This window comes from Alosa sapidissima, chromosome 7 (assembly GCF_018492685.1).
Source record: "Alosa sapidissima isolate fAloSap1 chromosome 7, fAloSap1.pri, whole genome shotgun sequence".
Lineage (NCBI taxonomy): Eukaryota > Metazoa > Chordata > Actinopteri > Clupeiformes > Clupeidae > Alosa > Alosa sapidissima.
The window spans coordinates 22389478-22409136 of NC_055963.1; the positions used below are offsets into that span (position 1 = coordinate 22389478).

The window sequence follows — 19659 nt, forward strand, 5'->3', positions numbered from 1 at the left end:
GGACGAAAGACCACCAATCAGTCACGTAGCACAGCTACCTCGCTTCCCAAAGAAAGTAGTTCTATCCCTGGATGTTTCGAATCCGTTCAATTTGCCTCCTGATGATCTACCTGTGTAAGAAATCCTCATAACACCGGGTGGGTTTCCATTGAATTCTGTTTTATGTGGATCACTGAGTCGTCAAAAAGAGTTTTGTTGTTTCTGGTTAACGTGCGAGAGATGAAACTTTATGTGGTAACACTGGCCGGCCGTCACTGCTGCTGTCAACGATAGAGCTATCAAGCTAACTTAGCTTTCAATGGCCACTTCGTAGTGGCTGGTCGTGTTCTCTCTCAATTTCGGTCAGCTTGCGAGCGTTTATCTGCAACTACTTTGGATTTAAAATCGTACAGTCCATAAAGGCTCAAGACTGATCATGGAAATTGTTCCTAGTTAAACGTACCTTTAGCTAACTCATGTTGCTCGACGTTGCTAGGAATCGAATGGGACACAACATTAGCATATTATCAAACGTAGCTCGATCGTTTGCTAATCGTATTGAACTTCACCAACTAACCTTAACGTTGGCTAGTTACCTAGAGAGCTGGTCATCGTACGTAGTGTTTTACATTAGCTCTTAAGGTAAAGTCCATGTAGCTCATGGCTGAGGTAATCACGTTAGTTAAGTTCTAGTCTTGCAGCAAACTTGCATTAGTTTGACTCAGTGTTGACACTGTAGCAGCCACCATACGTTAACGACCACCACTACACAGATACACCGCCCCATCTAGCGTTCATAATTGCAATGCTGTATGCAATTTTCAGGATTTGTTTAAGATGTCTTCTTGGTTACCCAGTTCACAATTCCTTTACCAAGCCGAAGCCATAGTGGTGATTTCGTAGAAAATACTGAAAGGTGAATGAAGTTAACTCGCATTACAGAATAACAGTATTGATAATCAAATGTGTGTCTTTAGCCTGGTGAGCTTTTCGACCATGAATTTCTCGGAGGTGTTCAAGCAGACCAACCAACTATGCCGCGTCTCTCCCGATGGCAAATACTTGGTAAGAATACCTCCTCGTTCTGCATTTGTGGTTAAGTCGCCTTAAAAAGCGTATTTTGAGAAGTCATAATGTCCTTATCAACTTGCCGCTTCTCACTTGCTCCCCGTGACGTTGCCATACGCACAGGCGACCTGCGTGCAGTATCGACTGGTCATCAGGGACGTCAACACCCTACAGATCTTGCAGCTGTACACCTGCCTAGACCAGGTGGTTCACATGGAGTGGTCCTCCGACTCCCTCTTCATCCTCTGTGCCATGTACAAGCGAGGACTCGTCCAGGTATGCTCAGCTCTGTCACATCCTCGACCACCTCACATCTAACTCTTAAGTAAGACCACCAGTAGTGAGATACTGTTGGGGTTCAAAGCACCAATACTCAAGTTCAGAGGTTCTGTTTCCCAACAAATAAGAACAGCAGGTGTAGAGGAATGGGGTATAATATGGTGTAGTAGAGGGTGTTACTGTTGGCATCAACCTGTCAGATTTTCCCAGATTTTTTTTGGTAAGTCCTAGGCCAGTTTCCATGTATATATCTATGTACATATCTATGTTTAGATTTCAGAAAATCAATGTTTAGATTTTTTATTTTTTAGATTCCTAAAAATAATTTGTTTTGGTGTACAATTGTACAATGTTATGCTCTGGTACATAAATGAGGGAAACATTCAACAGTGAGTCAGGCAGTCGCAAAGTGAAGCTAAGGAGTAGCTTACCGCTGCAGTGGAAGCCATCGCCAGTCTTTCATAGTGTGGTAGGAGGATGAGAATGGCTTAGGGTTTTAGACCAGCACACTCAGCCTCTTTCTCTCACACACACACACACACACACACAGTAGCACAGAGTCCAGCAGGTGTGTGTTGCTTTCTCTGACGAAGCGCCTCTTCTCGTTCGCCGTGCTCAGGTGTGGTCTCTGGAGCAGCCGGACTGGCACTGTAAGATTGACGAGGGCTCTATCGGTCTGCTGTCCTCGCGCTGGAGCCCCGACGGTCGCCACATCCTCAACACTACCGAGTTCCACGTAAGTGTGCGAGGGAGGGGCCGTCCTGCCGCTGGCTAGCCCCTCCCTCAGAAAAAAAACACCCCTACCCCATCCCAACCCCCCCACAAAACCTCACCCCAGGCCCCTGTCCGTGGTTGGCCCGTGTCAACTGTTGCTGCCTGTAAGTAAAGTGCTGAAAATAGCTCCAGCAGCGCCTCTGCTCCCGTTGATCTTCTTAACCCTCTAGTGACCATACTCAGCACTGCAGCAGCAATGTAGTGGGAAAGCTTCACCAGAGAGAGGGGAGTAGGGAAAGACTGAGGGTGAGAGGGAAGGTAGCTGGTTCACCTTATCTTTGATCTCTTTTAAAGCATATGTTCCACACTTTGGAACATTGCAGCTGTTTGTGACTTTTCTAACCCAGAAACACCTGTCTCTGTCTCCCTGTCTGACGCCTCAGCTGGTGTCATAGATTTGCATACTGTTGTCCTCATCGAAGCAAAGCAAATACACATCTTAGACACCGACACCACCTGCAGAAGACTCACCCTAGCACAAACCCAGGTGTACCCTACCTAACCTGGAATACCAGAAGATGGCCTTAAAGTCAAAGGTCAGGGGCTTACCTGTGGGGTTTGAAGCTCCCATGATTCCTTGGGATGATGGGCTTCCAGGTCAGTAGTTGCATTTGCTGTGTCCGTGCCCATGTTATTCAGTACAGCACCTCAGTTGAGCCTCGCAGAGGCTTTATAGGTCTTCTGTTGCAGGTCCATGCCTTCAGCAGAAGATGTGTTTTTTTTTAGTTTTTTTTTTTTATGAAGTACATATGTCAAAAATTGTCACACTGGAGTTGACGTGAATGAACAATTGGTGAACTGTATTGTATCTAAACGTATCCATTTCGAGTTCTGAGAAGCATTGTGAGAAGAACACACACACACACACACACACACACACACACACACACACACACACACACACATAAATACACCCACTCCGTTCCACTGGTATCTGATATTATGCTCTTGGATATTCTCGCCATGCAAACACGCACCGAGGGGAAAGCCCCGTCTAAAACGCCCAGCAGGAAAAATGCCCGAGTGATGAACTACTTCATGCAAGCTCTGCCTGTTGAACACACACACACACGCACGCACACGTACACACACACACACATCTGCCTGTACGTGTGGAAAAATACATTTGTCTGCCGTGTAGAGGGTGTATTATGTGACTTGGTGGGGGCCTGGTGGCGGGGGGGCGGGCACAAGGCCGTATGCTTGCTGTCTGTCTGTTTGGATTGCACCACCCAACTCACTCACACATACACACACACACACTCACACTGGACACTGTTCCATTGCTGGGGCTGGCTGGCGTCTGAACCCGACTCCTCTTGACTAGTGACAGGTGCTGAAACACAGCACAACTGTGTCTGGGAATGAGCTGTGTGTGTGTGTGTGTGTGTGTGTCTGTGTCTGTCTGTCTATCTGTTTGTCAGAAAGAGAGTGGTGCAATTATCACAGCCAAAAAACAGGACTGTAGTAATGCCATACTGAACCCCCATGGTCTTTAGAAAAAGTACAGTTAAATTGGTAGAAAGTGGAATGTGGAATGTTTATGTCTTTAGCTTACCTTTGTGCATGTTAATGCCTAACTTTCAGTTAATAAAAAACACCTTCAAAACACTCACACACACACACACACACACACACACACACACACACACACATTCTCAACACTCCTGTCATCCACTTAAGCCACGTGGACTGGGGTGGGCAGAGGCCTGTCTCCATGGCAATGCCATCCCCTGGTTGCTAAACAGCAGCTCGGATAAGCGGGTACCTGCGGTTTCTAATGCGCTCTGAGCACATTCTCCTCGCAGGGTGCCCAGTACGAGGCCCTCAGGTTAGGCTTAGGGTTGGGGGTGGAAAGGGGGTGTGTGGATCCTGGAGGAGTGGCAGTGGTCGAGGGGCCCCTCTCCGAGAGACTGACCTCACCTTCACCCTCCTCCAGTATTTCATTATGGCCGCCCCAGACAGGGAGAGAGCTGGACTACGGTTTCACTGCCCTCGTAAACAGGATGCTAAATTAACTTGTTTAGGGAACAGCTGCCCGTGTTATTGCTGTTCCAGTGTGTTTGCTTGTTCTCGGCCGAATCCAGACTCACTATATCCCTCCCATGGTGTGTGTGTGTGTGTGTGTGTGTGTGTGTGTGTACATGCACATGCCTGTGAGATGTGACACCGGGAACACAATCACAATATATCCCCTGGCCCTCCCACAGCTGACAATGCCATTGGAGTGGGGCTTGGGATTTTAAATAATCTCTACAGATATGTTAACTCAGAGCAGAGCTGACCACAGTAGCGCAGTCAGCAAAAGGCTGTAAGTATCAGGCCGGCCTTGGCCTCAGTCTCTCTCTTTCTCACACGCACTCGCGCGCACGCTACCCCAACTAAACCCGGCACTTGACAGTGAGCTGCGTGGCAATATTAAGGATAAGCTGACACCATTTGCAATGTGTTTAACATAGCCATTTAATGGAGCCCGAACCAGGCAGATTAGCGTCCGATGTTTGAGATGGCTGATGGGGGTTTTTATAGGCTTCCACCAGAGGCCTGAGAGCATTCTGGAGCCGTTCCAGCCACGGGCCGGCCTTCCCCCATGGACCACTTCTACCGCCGCCAGGCCGACACTATGTCCCCGCACCATCAGTCTAATCCGCACCAGGAGTGAGTGATGATTAAGAATGTTCCAGAATGGTGCTCAAGGGCGACACTTAACTCTACACCGCCAACACTGAAGCACGGAGCATAGCTGGGATGGCACCAGTAGTGTGTGTGTTGGTGTATGTGCAGACCCCCCCAATCCCGCACACTCGCTAACGCTTAGCATTCGGCCTACGTGGCTATTACAAATCTGTGCTGGTCAGCAGCTTCCAGAGTTTTTATCGTTTGACAGGGACAATCCATCACCTCTGGCGGCTGTCTGAGAAGACGTGTGGAGGGGTGGGGGGGGCATCTGGGTGGAGGAGTGCGTTGGAGTGCGTCTGGGCATTATGCGGCGTGTAACTGGAGAGTCGGGGGGCCGTGCGGGCCGGGCTGGGGAAGGTTTTTGGGGCCGTGGAGTGAGGAAGCCTAATCCCCTGCTGACAGACAGGTCTATGTAAAGATTCCCAGTCGGCTGTGCGGCCGCATCGCTGCCTTTTGCTGTCTCTCTCAGTAGGCCCTCTGTGTCGTCGGGCCACACGACTGCGCAAATAAGGTCAATGCGGGTTTCATCCCTCTCTCACACACTCTTTCCCTCACTTTCTCTCTGTGTGTAGAAAGATGTTTAAATTGGAAAAGAGCCCTCAGTCCTCAGTCTAGACTCTGGAGACACGCAAAGTGTTGTGTAGGTCTTTTAAGTAGGCAGTGCAGTGACACTGTATGATGGTGATGGTGATGATGATGGTGATTATGATGATGTGGTTGTGGATGGGTGTTTACTTTCCCATCTCACTGAATTGCAGCTGTCACCATGGTTGACCCTTCAGCTGACCTGCTCAGGTGGTGTGTGTGTGTGTGTGTGTGTGTTTGTGTGTGTGTTTGTCTGCCACTCTGGGAGTGCATGGCGTCTGTTCCAGCGTCTAGGTTTACCCGGCGTTGTGCCCATTCAGATGCCAGCACACAGGGAGTGGGCATAGCTCACCTGCTGTGCTCTCTCCTGCCTGCACTCCGCAGCAGGGGTAGAGTTACAGCAATGCCAGTCATGCCTCCATCCTCTCCTCTCTCCCTCCGGCTAGTCTCCCCCTCTTTTTCCCTTACTTCTCTCCTCCTCACTCCTCTCTTGTCCTCTCTCCTCTCATCTCATCCTGACTTTCTTTCCTCCTCCCTCTGATTTCATCTGGACTCCTCCTCTCGTGTCATCTCGTCTCCTCTGCTCTCCTCTCATATCATGTCGTATCATCTTAACTTCTCTTACCTGCTTTCCTCTCCACTCTTAACCCTTAAAGGTGTAGGTTTTTGAACGTTTTAAGTTCCGCAACAATTGAAGGTTCTAAAATTCTATGTTGAATTCAATGAACCCAGATATTCTTTAGAACGTTCATTTCTCAACATTCCCGTCACACCGGTGTGACGGTACTCCTTTAAGGGTTAAATCTTCTCTCCTCTTCTTTCATCTTATCCTCTTCTCTTTACTCTTCCTCTCCTCTCCTCTCCGCTCATCTTTCAAAACTGCCCATGTGTCCAGAGGCTCGACAGCAGGCAGCAGTCCAACACATGCTTTGGGTTCTATTGAATCTGTTTCCAAAGCATGGAGAGTGAGTGGGGGTGTCTGATGGGCTGGGATGGGCTTTGAGGGTGTAATGGCCTGGTACAGCTGGAACCCCCCGCATCCAGCCAGGGGTGCAGACAGAACCCCCAGGGGTCCAGAGCAGCTGAGGCCCATCAGGTGTCTGCGTGGAGAGGGGCTCAGGGGGGGGGGGGGGGTGGGCAGGGGGAATCTGATAGATACGCTGTCAGTGCTACAGCAGGGAGCAGTCTCATTTAGGGACCTCTTTACAGAGCTGCTTACATACATACATACATGTATACATGGGCGTTGATACATACATACATGTATACATGGGCGTTGATACATACATACTTACATAAATGTATACATGGGCGACGAGTCCCACCCACTTTTTATAATTGTTAGTTTGGACCTCCCAACTTTTGCCATGCGAAATATCAGTGCTGTTTTAAAACTGTTCGAATAATAGCTCTGACGCCCATGTCAAATCCATTCCATTGATTACAAATGCTACAATTAAACTCCATCTCATTCTCAGGTTTTCATTGCTACCTGCTCCATACATCACACATGTACGCATACACACACATCAGTGGTCAAATTCTACTGAGGTAGCTGTTGGAAGATTACACACAGCTCAAAACACTTGTGAAAGCCTTTTCGTTTTGATTACAGTGGCACTAGGCTACGTTAAATCTGTGTTTAAGTCAATAAAACACTGCTAACATTAGTGAACAGTTTTTGTGAGTGCTACTTTGTTAATATTCGGGAAACTGTGAGCAAGGGGTTACTGCGACCGTGCTACCTAGACTGCTGAAGTGCCATGAGGGCGCAGCAAATGAACTTCAGAAACAACATCTTTAAGCTCACAACATTCAGACTGGCCCAAAACATTAGAATCCTCCGGGAATCCTCCCAAAGCTCCTGATTAGCCACTCCGGGTCCTGCATTCAAAACGGTAAAGAAATTAATTTAACAGATATTGCAACTGCATGCAAGGTTAACTAGGCCTATATCATGAGGTTATTAAAGCTGGTTCCGAATTAGTCATTGAATCAATAGCTTTACTTTGTTAGATAGAAGTATCTAACAACCTGTTAATGTACCAGAATTTTGGAAATTGCGTGTAGTTCATACGCAAGAAGATTTCCTGTGTATTAGCCACATTGTGTATAAGCCGCAGGACAGAACAGAACAAAACCATATTAATACCATATTAACTGCCCCCGTGTATTAACATCATAGCTGAAGAAATTTTGCAAAATCAATGTATAAGCTGCGGCTAATGGTTGGGAAATTACGGTATATGTTTTATCATTATTTATTTTCCAAACTCCAGAAAAACAAATTTACAAAATTGTGATGTCTCTTGGATCTTTCAAGGTATAGAAAATCACAGATTAGAATCATTATATTATGAATTCATTGTTGTTGTGGGCAATGTGTTTGTGATCCCCCACCCTTTACAGCAGTTTGAATTGAATTAATTTAACTGATGATTTTTTTCCAAAGACACTTACAAATGGACTGACATTCTTTTAAGTACTACCTTTTCTAAACAAGTCTATATTTGGGGTGAAAATGTGGAAATTGTTAGTTTGTCTGTTAGAATCAGAATAATGTACATTCTAGTAGCAGAAATTAAAGCAATCATGTACAGTAGCCCACAAAATATATAAATTAACAGACATGCAATGGGAGAAAACTCCTTTTGTCACGGTCCACTTTGCCTATACAAATGATTAGGCCCCTAGGTGATTTGTTTTCTGTATGCCATGACGTCAATGGAAGAGGGTGATTTTATGAGCTATTAATGGCCTGTAAGGTGAAAGTAATGCGCACACACACACACAGACAGACACACACAGACAGACAGATACATTAATATCCCACTGCCAAGGCCTCACAGTGGCCGTTGGGATCAGTTACATTGACACGTTGGGTTTTGTGGACGTTGGACTTTGTCACCTGTGGAGGGCCGTATTTCTTTAGTGAAACATCGCTGGGGTGTTGGCCAGAAGCACAAAGACGTTTTAGCTCAGCATTTCATAGCACTCGACTCCCCAGCACGATAAGACTGTAGTATGCACACACACACAGACAGACACACACAAACAGATTGGTTTACTGCTGCAGTAAAATAAAAAATAATGGCCTTGAATGTACCACAAGCCAGGCTTAAGTAGAGCTTGTTGCCTGACATCCGTATTGTTTACAATCGCTACTTTAAATAATGTTTTGACTGCCATTAAAATATTGCTGGGTTGTTTTCACAGTCTGCAATGTGACCACATTTACTATATGGAGCATCCACTGATCCCTCTTGTCGTTTCCTACACATGGATGGCCGTTTAGATTTTACCTGTGTGAAATGCCAGTGTCCATCTATTCTGGCTTTAGAATTTGGACTGACTCCAAGCAATCAGTTCCACTGTCTTACTATCTCTGTCCCTTTGTCCATTCACTCCCCTGATTTGAAGCAGGACTTTTAAAGCCACACAATATAAGATTTTGGTGGTACAAAACAAAAAATTTACTTAGTCCGTGATCAGACAGGATGGGCTTTTTGCAGTAATATCCACCTTTTTATATATATAATATATATCTATATATCTTGTTTTGTATGGGCAATAAGCGTTTTGCGCACTGCTCATGCCCCCAGAGCGCCTTGCATTTTTGCATTTTTGCCTCAAATTGACAAAAGTTCAACCGATGGTGGAAAAGCGCCCGTGTTTTATGAAAACAGAGCACGTCGCATTTTACAAAGCACGTCCTGTCTGATCGCACCCTTAGAGGGTCATACTCCTGTAGGCTACTACAACAAAGTTACAAAGTGCATCACCAGGCGTTTGGGGCCCACATCAGCAATATCAGAGACGGCTTTCTCAGTTTTCTGACTAAGTCAGTTTATCACCTAAATGAGCCGTTTGAAGCCGTTATTAGGAATGGAAGTGCACATTACAGTACCTATTGGATGTGTAGTCAGATATGCCATCTGATTGCTGTCACAAGATAAAGATGAAGAGAGCTGATCAACACACACACACACACACACACACAAGGCTGTGTGGCTTGTGAGCGATGCTGAGAGTGGTATGTTGGCCAGTGGCATACTGTATCTGCTTGTCTGGGTGCTGGGTGAGTGGGTCCAGTGTGTCTTGCAACCTTTAGGGATGGCAGTCGGAGGGCAAGATGTAACTTGTTGCCTTCGTCCCTTCTCTGTCCTGGTGTTTGTCCAGTGTTTGTTGTGTGCTCGTTCGCTCATGTTGGACTGGCGAGGTCTGTGTGTACGTCTCATGCGTGTGTGTCCAGTGTGTCTACTCATTCCTCTCTACCCTACCGTGTGTGTGTATGTGTGTACTCATGCCTCTCAACTCTACCGTGTGTGTGCCACGCCCTGGCCCACTGGCGACGGCTGTGGGTCTTGTTAAAGCAAGGTGACAGGTCTCTGGCAGGATTCTCTCTCTCTCTCCCTCTGTCTCGTGTGTCATCCCATCACTTTTTTAGTTGTCGGCATACAGTTATACAGTTGTGGTGTGGCAGAGAGGCTGGTTGTCCTGTAGACTAATTATCCTGTTAGCCTAAGGAGTAATTGTGACCTAAACATAGTTCAACGTAGACCGTCACACATTCAGTCCCTGCTGATATGATGGTACTTAAAAGTCAGTGATTCCGACGTTAATGGGGAAACGATCAGACGTCACAAACGAGCGTCCTCCTCCTCGTCCAACGTGGCTTTGGTCCCAGAGGTGTGAATGTTTGTGAAATTGGGAGTAAAGCTATTGTTGAGATATCAATTTCCTCTATTTGTAATCGCAGCAATGGGTAATGACTGCGTAAGATGATTGCTCCCCACTTGTAAATGGCCGAGGAGGCATGTGTGTGTGTGAGTGCAGTAGTGTGTGTGTAAGCCCCCGCTGAAGTGTGTATCTCCATGCCTCTAGGTTTTAATTGGTACATCTGTTTATTTCGTGTCGGCCCGAAGGCTGGTTTAATGTGGTTTAGTCCGGGCCGGGTCAGGTTCCAGTGGCCACGGCAGCGGCTCACCTCACAGCTGGTGAGTGTGTGTCTCTCTCTCTCTCTCTCTCTCTCTCTCTCTCTCTCTCTCTCTCTCTCTCTCTCTCTCTCTCTCTCTCTCTCTCTCTCTCTCTCTCTCTCTCTCTCTCTCTCTCTCTCTCTCTCTCTCTCTCAGTCTGGATGCTGGACACGGCACGACAGCGCCTAATATTTTGATCGTTGTTTATGTAGCAACACGACAGTCCGGAGCAGAAGCCAAGACTTCTTATGGGGCTACGGGTGAGGATTTGTGGGCATGGGGTGTGAGGGTGAGGAGGTTGGCATAGCTGGCTGCTGTGTAACCCTCCACTGGGCCTAGCGGGCGGCGGAGGGGGTCAGTGGGTGGATGGATTAGGCCACTGGGTTGGGCTCCGGGGCGCTTGGCACTCTGTGAAACCTCAGCCTCAGCACCCGCAAGTCCCTCAATCCATCATGGCTGCTCTCCAGGCTTTCAGCACGTCTCCTTAGGGTCCGAGGGCCTTTGGAACACTCGAGCCCGTCCAGCTGCCGCTGCCCCCGCTGAGCGCAGGGTGGTGCGTGGAGGTCTTAACGGACAGTCCTCGTCCAGCTGCATGGGTGTAGTTCAGATATGGGACAGATCTTTGAATGGGGGAAGAGAGTAGAGTATCATCCTCCACATGGATAAACTGTGCCTCCTTCAACACCTACCATACATGCTTTGCTTGGACGCTCATATCTTAAAGTCAGTTTTATCCCTGGTGTGATGGTGAAATGGCTATTTCCTCCTGTACATGTTGGAGTGAGGAGATTGTAGTGCACTCTTAGCTAAAAGGAATGCTTCAGATTATTCCTAACTAAAATTGAGATTAAATTAAGAATAAGAGTTTCCGCTAATAAAACAAAATAGGCTTTGGGGCTGTACTCATGAAACCAGGTGGTGAAAGCGTCTCAGGTACCAGCTGCACTGAGAGGGGAACCTGCACGAGCGTCCTGCCCCAGAGTGCCCTGTTGTGGGCTGGGGAGTGGGATTAGTCCCCTGGCCTGCTGGGTAAGGGGGGGATCTGGGAGGTCGCAGGGTCTCACTGGCCTCATTAGGGTCCGGCTGATTGAGATCTTATTAATAGTCCTCTGTTGAAACACAACATACCCCCAGGGTCCTAGGGCCTGCTGCTGTCCGTGTTTATGGACAAGGCCCAGTTTTGAGTGGCAGCAGAGATGGCTGGAATACTTGAGATGTGGAGTGAGTGAGTGATGGTCAGCATGTTTGTTTGTTTGTCTCTTACAGCTGCGGGTCACAGTCTGGTCCCTGTGCAACAAATCAGTGTCCTACATCAAGTATCCCAAAGCCTGTCAGAAAGGTAAGGCAAAGTGTTAGTGTGTGTGTGTGTGTGTGTGTGTGTGTGTGTGTGTGTGTGTGTGTGTGTGTGTTTGTTTGTGTGTATACATGTATCTGAGAGGATGACCGCATTATGTGTGTTTGCATGCGCGTGCATATGTGTTTGTGAGTGCTGTCCAAATTTGATGGTGAGTGTGTGTGTGTGTGTAAGGGAGAGAGAGATTTTTGAGGAAGACTGATGATGAAAATGTGTGTGTGTGTGTATATGCGTGCGGACATGTTGAGTGGCGTCGGTGTTGATTTCGCTTAGATAAAAAGAGCCTTGGGGACAGTGCCTCGTTGACCTCAGGTGCTCGTGAATCTCTCACGTCCCGACACGCTCGCACACACACACACACACACACACACACAGACACAGACACACACTTCAGTGACATGGCAATCACTGCCCAGCCAACTATGTGTCCGTGCTGTCAGCTGTACTGTCCCACAGTAAATGGCACATTCTGGACATAGCCCTGCTGTCACCGTGACGCAGACTTACGGCAGGCAGACGCTGGTCACTGGCGGTCAGCGCGGCTCAGACGTCTCCTGGCCTTCTCGGCTGGAGCCACCTGATAGCGTACGTGTGTGTGTTCTCTGAAGGGAGACAGGTGATATGAAATAAGGTGAAATGTGTGGGGTGGTCATGGGATTCCTCTATAAATCTGTCTCTGATGGACACGCTTCTGAAAGCTAGCAGGCTAGAGACGTACTGAAGAAGACCAGAGAGTTCAGTCAGTTGATATGTGATCACGAATGCAGAAATTGCAAACATATGATAGTTTCTCCAACAACCTCACTGGCCCTTCCTAGGATCAGATCAATTCCATACCACATCTAGAATTCCAGATGGAACATGTGATTCTAGAAACCCAAGTGACATGTTTCATAAGATACAGTGTAATATTTTTTCAGATGGAAATGAAATCTAACAGTCCAGAGTGAAAACTTGTTTCTGTATACAGTGTAAGAGTGCCCAGGGATCTAGATTGCAGACTGGGCGTGATCCCTCTCTGTGTGCTAACCTAAATATGTCTGTGTGATTTAAGGGATGGACTTCAGCACAGACGGACGCTATATGGCCTTAGCCGAGCGGAGAGACTGCAAAGACTACATCAGTGTGTTCGTCTGCAATGACTGGCATCTCCTGAGGGTGAGAACAACACATACACACTCACACTAACTCACACATGCACACACACATTCACTCACTCACTCACTCACACACACACACGCACGCACAGGTACCCACATACACACTTTCTGGCCACTGAAGATATACTGAGCAAATGGCTGTAATTTCCTAGGAGAGTGAATGAGTCCGCCAGGCCTTGTGCTTGAACTGTTTGTAAGTTATCTGTGTGGGTGCATATGTAGTTTGACACAGCGACACATGGTCTAATGTGAAAATCTCCCGTACAGTAAATCATCAGGGAGTAAATCAGTCCGTAACCATGACTGTCAGCCAGCCCGGCTCATCTCTCTGGTGTAGCATGTGTGTGTGTGTGTGTGTGAGAGAGAGAGCTCAGTTACTAGACTCACACAATCTCAGTTTCATCTGATCTGAGATGCCACACTTCTGTGGAAATCTGCCACTTAAAGAAAAAACCTACCGTGTGTGTGTGTTTCAGCACTTTGAGACCGAGACTCAGGACCTGGCTGGGGTGGAGTGGTCTCCAAACGGTTGTGTGCTGGCAGTATGGGACACCTGCTTGGAGGTGAGTAGTCACATGTGTGTGTTTAGCACTTTGTGTGTTGGTGTTTGTGTGTCTCTGTGTGTTCAACCCTTTCACTGCATTTTCTCATTACATCTCAAGTTTTTTACGCTTCATACTACAATTTAATCTCAGCTATGTGTGTCTGTGTCTGTTGTCTGTGTCTGTTATCTGTGTGTGTGTGTGTGTGTGTGTGTGTGTGTGTTATCCAGTATAAAGTGCTGCTGTACTCTCTGGACGGGCGTCTCTTGTCCACCTACAGTGCCTACGAGTGGTCTCTGGGCATCAAATCCATCGCCTGGAGCCCCAGTAGCCAGTTCCTGGCCATCGGCAGCTATGATGAGAAGGTGTGTCGGTGTGTGTGTGTGTGTCTGTGTGTATTCACTAGGGTGAATGAGTGCCCATATTTTACACTCTGTGTGTATCTCTGTAGCCCCAGTCCCATGGCTCAATTGGAATAAAAATGACACACATAAACACCTTGATCGGAATAAAACTGCTTATCCAACTAGAATTTTAATCGAAATGAAAGGGGTGGTGTATTCCGTTGTTATTCCAATTGAACTGCCATGTATATGGTCAATCTGGTTGCATGCTGTAGCTTCTCCAGCAAAAAAGCAAATCAGCAATGCCTGTTTCGATCAAAGATTCTAGAGCGCTGATCGGAATAGAATGTATCCCATGTAAACAGGTGGCACAGATTCATTCAGAATAGTTTAGTCAGAATGACACCAAACATCCATGTAAACGGGGCTTGTGTGTGACAAGTATAGGTTTACGTCTCTCTGGGTGTGTAAATGTCACGTTTAAATACTACAGCATTGTGGCAGTAACCAGCAATCTGTATGATCATGGCTTTGCTTTTACTGTGTTTGAATACTGGATTATTTAGTGTGTGTGTGTGTGTGTGTGTGTGTGTGTGTGTGTGTCTGTGTCTGTCTGTCTGTGTGTGTCTAGGTCCGGATCCTAAATCACATTACTTGGAAGAAGGTTGTTGAGTTTGAGCATCCAGCCACCATCAACAATACTAAAGCGGTATGTTGTTATTTTCACTAGTATGGTGTAGATGTATGCGTGAATCTGAATGATTTATGGTATAGTGTGCACCCAAATACACCCATCGTGTGTGTGTGTGTGTGTGTGTGTGTGTGTTTGATTGTAGGTGGTATATCGTGAGGTGGAGAAGCGGCCGACGATACCCTCCGATGACCTGTCCCTGCAGCAGATTAGTATGGGCAACAGCGTCTTCAACTCCCAGAGCAAATGTGAGTCTCTGTCCAGAGTATCTCACTTACAGTTGTATCCTTATGGAGCTCCTAGAGCAGAGTCTCTCCTTAAAATTCCGTTCGCCCAGTCTCTCTGTCTCAGTTTAACTCCCAGTGCAGATGTGAGCTCCCCGCTATTTAGGGTTTCTCTCCAAAATCCAAACTCATGAGACCAGGGCCATTTATTGCAGACTGAGTGACTGACACGTCATCTCTCCCCAAAAGCCAAGCCAAGTGTTTCTTTCATCTGGTGGAACTCCAGTGCAATGGGATGTCTGTTCCCTTTCCACGCGCACACACACACACAGACACACACACACACACGCTCACACACAAATACTGCAAAAACAGGAAATGCTGGAGGTAAGACATGTTCCCCTTATTATTATTATTATTATTATTATTATTATTATTATGATATCATCTACACAGAGCAACTGTTAGACCATCCTCAACCTACAGTGCTGCTCAGTCTCTCCCACACACAGACAGACAGACAAACAGACACGTCTCAGTTCCTGAGCCAAGCATGTGCACACAGGCATTCACACAGCATGTGTGTGGAATTCCCCTGGTCAGGAAGCGGGCCCTACAACACAGCCAAACACTCCAAACAAGTGTCCCCCTCTTACGCGGACAAAGCAAGTGTAGAGCTCTCTCTCTCACACACACACACACACACACACACACACACACACACACACACACACACACACACACACAATCACAGCGGAAGTGTGACTCAGACCCCCTTAGTTAATGTGAGCCTCTCTCTTCTGTCCTTCTCATCCCATCACGCAGAGCAGGTGGCTGGCTCCGGAGTCACAGCCAATCCGGGCCACACCTGGTTCTTAGTCGACTGCCGTCTCGGTGACCACCACGGAATTACAAACAGAATTCCTATGTTCCAAGCCAGGCATGGAACAGGAAGCAGATTAACTTGATGGACATATTTGTGGCGCACGCTCAATGTCTAATCCTTCCTTAATTATTAACTACATTACAGGCCTAAGATGTTGTAACCCACGCTTGGATCACAACATGAATAACATGAAGGGGAGGCTCCATGTAAAGAATGTAGAAAAACATCAGTGTTGTGATAAAACTACTGCAAGTGTAGCATGCAGTGTTTCCCATACATTGACTTATTAGTGGCGGTCCACCACAATATCAACATTGACCACCAAACAATGATTTTCCAGGTTAAAATTGATTTTCCTGGTACTAAATTGTGCTTAAATCTGGTTAGCATCATAACCACTCTGTGCTAATTTGTTAAAAACTGTTGCATTCAAGTTAATTCTGCAAACCTACCACCACAAATATAATTCATTTCTGTGAGAAACACTGGCATGTCTAAGGCTTTGTATGCACATCAAAAACTCTGACTTGCTGAACCAAAGCCTGATTATGGTCCTGCCAAAAAGTGAGAACTCTCCACACCTGCATTTCAGTCCACCTGCTGGGAGCGAGACGGTGGACGTGCCGGCCCGAGGGGGAAGGGTCAGCGGACACCTGGCAGGGTTGTAACGGTGTGTCTGCGCACTTATCAGTGTTTGTGGTAATTACCAAAGATCTTAGAGTGGAGCGCTCTAGAATCTTTGGTTATAGCGGTCATGGAGTTGCAGAATGTCGCCGACATCCTCTCCGCTCCTTTTTAGTGCTGTGGTAGCTGCCCACCGCCCACTCTGCAGCTCTGGCCAACGTCCACGCCGAGCTCTGGGTGTCTCTGGGCAGGATCCCCATGACGTCCCATCCCTGCTGGACAGCTGAGGATGGGGTGGGGTGGGTTGGTCTCGAGGGTGTACTTGTGCCCTATAAAAGTGCACTCCATCTGTAAGGAGTCACTGTCTGCTTTTAGGCCCCCCCCCCCTCCCCCCGTGTTCCAAATCCCTGTCGCTTGCGTGTGTCGTCAGCGTGCAGACGCAGGAGCGCGCAGACGATCGTAAAGTCCGCCAGCATACCACTAGACTGGGAATGCCCCAGCAGTGGGCCACATCTCTGCTGTGCGTGTGTCTCAGTCTCCACGGGCATCTGGGCGTGTGTCTTGACTGTATGTAAGTGTGTGTGCGTGCGTTCGTGTGTGTGTGTGTGTGTGTGTGTGTGTTTGTGCTAGTGTTACCTGCTTGGGTGTCTAGACAGTCTCATGGCTGGCTGTGGTGGAAGTGTGAGCATAGTGAGAGTTCTTAAGGATCCCACTCAGCACCACTGACCACACAACTATTTTTATGGACACACACACAGCTACAGCTACTATACATGTGCACCATGCACATGTACATACAGACTGATACACTTGTATTTCATACACACACACACACACGCACACACACAGCTACTTGCATAGATACATAGATACACTCAGATACAGCTACTTGCATAAATACATAGATACACTCAGATACACATAAATACACTCAGGACTCAGGAGGACTCTTTGACACACACACACACACACCCTTGGGCCCAGCATGGTGTGTGGTGTGGCCGTTAACCCTAGCCTGTCCCGGATGTCTGCTTATGGCACAGCTGTCTCATGTGGTTGGCTGCAGGCCTGGTGCACACTTGCCAGAGACAGTGACAGGGACTTATCAGGAATTATGAATGAACCTCCTTTATTTCTCTTTCCCTCCATTAATCTCTCCCTCTCTCTCTCTCTCTGTCGCTCTTTTTATCCAGATGAGATCTGCCAGCTGCCAGTCCAGGTGCCCACCGTCCAGCCCGACACCGACCGAGCCAACCCCAAAGTGGGCATCTCGTCTCTGGCCTTCTCTGCCGACAACCGCTACCTTGCCACCAAGAATGGTAAGGCTTTGGCCATCTTGCTCTAGCTGCCTTGAAACTTCTGCCGTCTTCAGAATAAGAAGACCCAAGGTCATGTGAAACCCTCTCTACACTGAAGTCTAACTAAATCAGTAATTCAGATTCAAAGAATGGGGCTCAGGTCAACCAGACCTGACAGGCCCTGGGTGTTTTTATCTCACAACACACTTTTACCTGGCAGTAGTGGAAAACAAAAGCTTGTTTACCTTATTACATGTTAGCTCATTTACCCTCATAACACGTTTTTACCTGTAGTAGTGGAAACAAGAAGCTCATTTTGATTGTAGCCTCTGGAGCTTCAGAGCTGAGCCGTGACCAGTAGGTGGCGCAGTTCCTGTGTTTTCCCGCCTGCGTGCAGCTCCACAGGAATGTGCCCCCTGGTCCAGTTGGCACCGCAGGGAGCGGGGGCGGTGGCACAGACGGCCTGCCGAGTCGGGCTTAAGACTTCTGGTGCCCTGAGCTCCACAGGGTGCTACGTAGTGCCAGGCCACAATGCCCGGCCGCACTCTTACCCCCCCCCCCACACCCCCCATCTCTTTCATCCACCCACTCTCCCAGCGCAGATCACATTTACATGTACTCTCCTCCAGGACCTTCCACATGTCACTCAGTGCTTATTGTAAATGAAGACGTAAACATCATCTACCACAAATGTCTTAGTAGATGCAAACAATATCAATAAATGGTCATCTATCAGACAACCCAAGACAATTAACATCAGTGTAAGTGTATCAGTGTAAACGTATTGGGATCATTGTGATCACCTTGTTACAGGTTGCAGTCACATGAATTTACCGTGTGTGTGTGTGTGTGTGTGTGTGTATGTATGTATGTGTGTGTATCCCCCAGATAACATGCCTACCTGTGTGTGGGTGTGGGATATGCAGCGTGTGGGGCTGCAGGCGGTACTGGAGCAGGCGTCAGTGGTGCGCTGCTTCGTCTGGGACCCCCGGCGCCCCCGCCTGGCCATGTGCACCGCCAACAACAAACTCTACATGTGGTCCCCCGCGGGTTGTGTGTCCGTCAGGGTACCTGTGGAAGGTGAGACGTGCGTGTATACACACACACACACACACACACACACACACACACACACACACTACTTTGTGTTCCTCTGCAGGATGGGAGCAAACTCTACCTGTGGCCCTTGTTGGCATCAGGGTACCTAACACATAAACACGCACGCACACACACAGTAATATAGAAAAACATGCCGTGAAGGTCACACACAAGATACTTTTTTGCCAAAGGGGTTTCTGTTGCAGTGACAGCAGTTTAAGGCAGCGATTGAAGTGACTGCAGTAAACCCCAACGCAACGCTCAGACCATAATAAGTTTTATCTCATTCCTACTAAGTTACATGAACGCTGTACTCTCGCGTTACGCTTTGAAAGTTGAACCAAGTTCAATGCTTCACTTGTTCAACGCTAGTGTTACGCTGTCACTTTAACTGATCCACCGCCTAACCATAGAGAACAATAGGAAATATGCTGCTTGCCGCTGGTCTGCCTAACTTGCACTGTGTATACAACATCATAGCTGTGTGTGTGTGTGTGTGTGTGTGTGTGTGTGTGTGTGTGTCAGGCTGTTTCCAGGTGCTGTCCTTGCTGTGGCACTGCAGTGGAGACTCCCTGATTCTGATTGGGAAGGATCAGCTGTGTCTATGCTACATGGAGACAGAGCAGCAGTCCTAAGTGGAATCAACACTCCTCTAGCCATTTCTCTCTCTCTCTCTTCATTCTGTTTTTTTTCTCTTTCACTGGTGGAGATGCTGCTGTTTTGGACTGCAGTAGCCACCACCCCCAACCCTCAGTTCAGAACACGGCACCATTGGTTCTGTGTTCCAAAGAGACCTAGCACTTGTCTGATTCCGACTACTGGAATCTTCTTGAACATTCCAGTGACTTCCAAATAAGCTCCTTCTAGAACATTTCAGTGGAAGCACGGTAGGACTGTTGTTCTATGATAGCGTCTGTCCAAATTTTGTATCTATTTATTTTTGTGTATTTAAGAGACCTCTTTGATCATGTTTTATAGTTTCATATGATGATCCTTTGTAAATGAGTGCAACAATTTTGTAGAAAAGTTATTTTTGAATAAAATTTGTAGTTTATAATGTGTTGTTTTCATAAAACGCATATTGCAAGTTGCAACAAC

General features: G+C 47.4%; 1 protein-coding gene across 2 annotated transcripts in view; it reads left to right on the forward strand.

Moving 5' to 3' along the window:
- wrap73 (WD repeat containing, antisense to TP73) overlaps window positions 1–19659 on the forward strand; it is a 26931-nt gene continuing 7272 nt past the window's right edge. The window contains exons 1-13 of one of the 2 annotated variants that reach the window (XM_042096781.1): window positions 1–137; window positions 957–1044; window positions 1171–1323; window positions 1946–2062; window positions 11607–11679; window positions 12749–12852; window positions 13331–13417; window positions 13627–13761; window positions 14372–14449; window positions 14577–14679; window positions 17359–17484; window positions 18352–18543; window positions 19087–19237. In XM_042096781.1, the coding sequence (XP_041952715.1) occupies window positions 976–1044; window positions 1171–1323; window positions 1946–2062; window positions 11607–11679; window positions 12749–12852; window positions 13331–13417; window positions 13627–13761; window positions 14372–14449; window positions 14577–14679; window positions 17359–17484; window positions 18352–18543; window positions 19087–19196 (1347 nt within the window). In that variant the 5' untranslated portion in view covers window positions 1–137; window positions 957–975 and the 3' untranslated portion in view covers window positions 19197–19237. Of the gene's footprint in view, window positions 138–956; window positions 1045–1170; window positions 1324–1945; window positions 2063–11606; window positions 11680–12748; window positions 12853–13330; window positions 13418–13626; window positions 13762–14371; window positions 14450–14576; window positions 14680–17358; window positions 17485–18351; window positions 18544–19086; window positions 19619–19659 lie in introns of those variants that run through there. The other variant, XM_042096780.1, reaches the window with a different exon arrangement.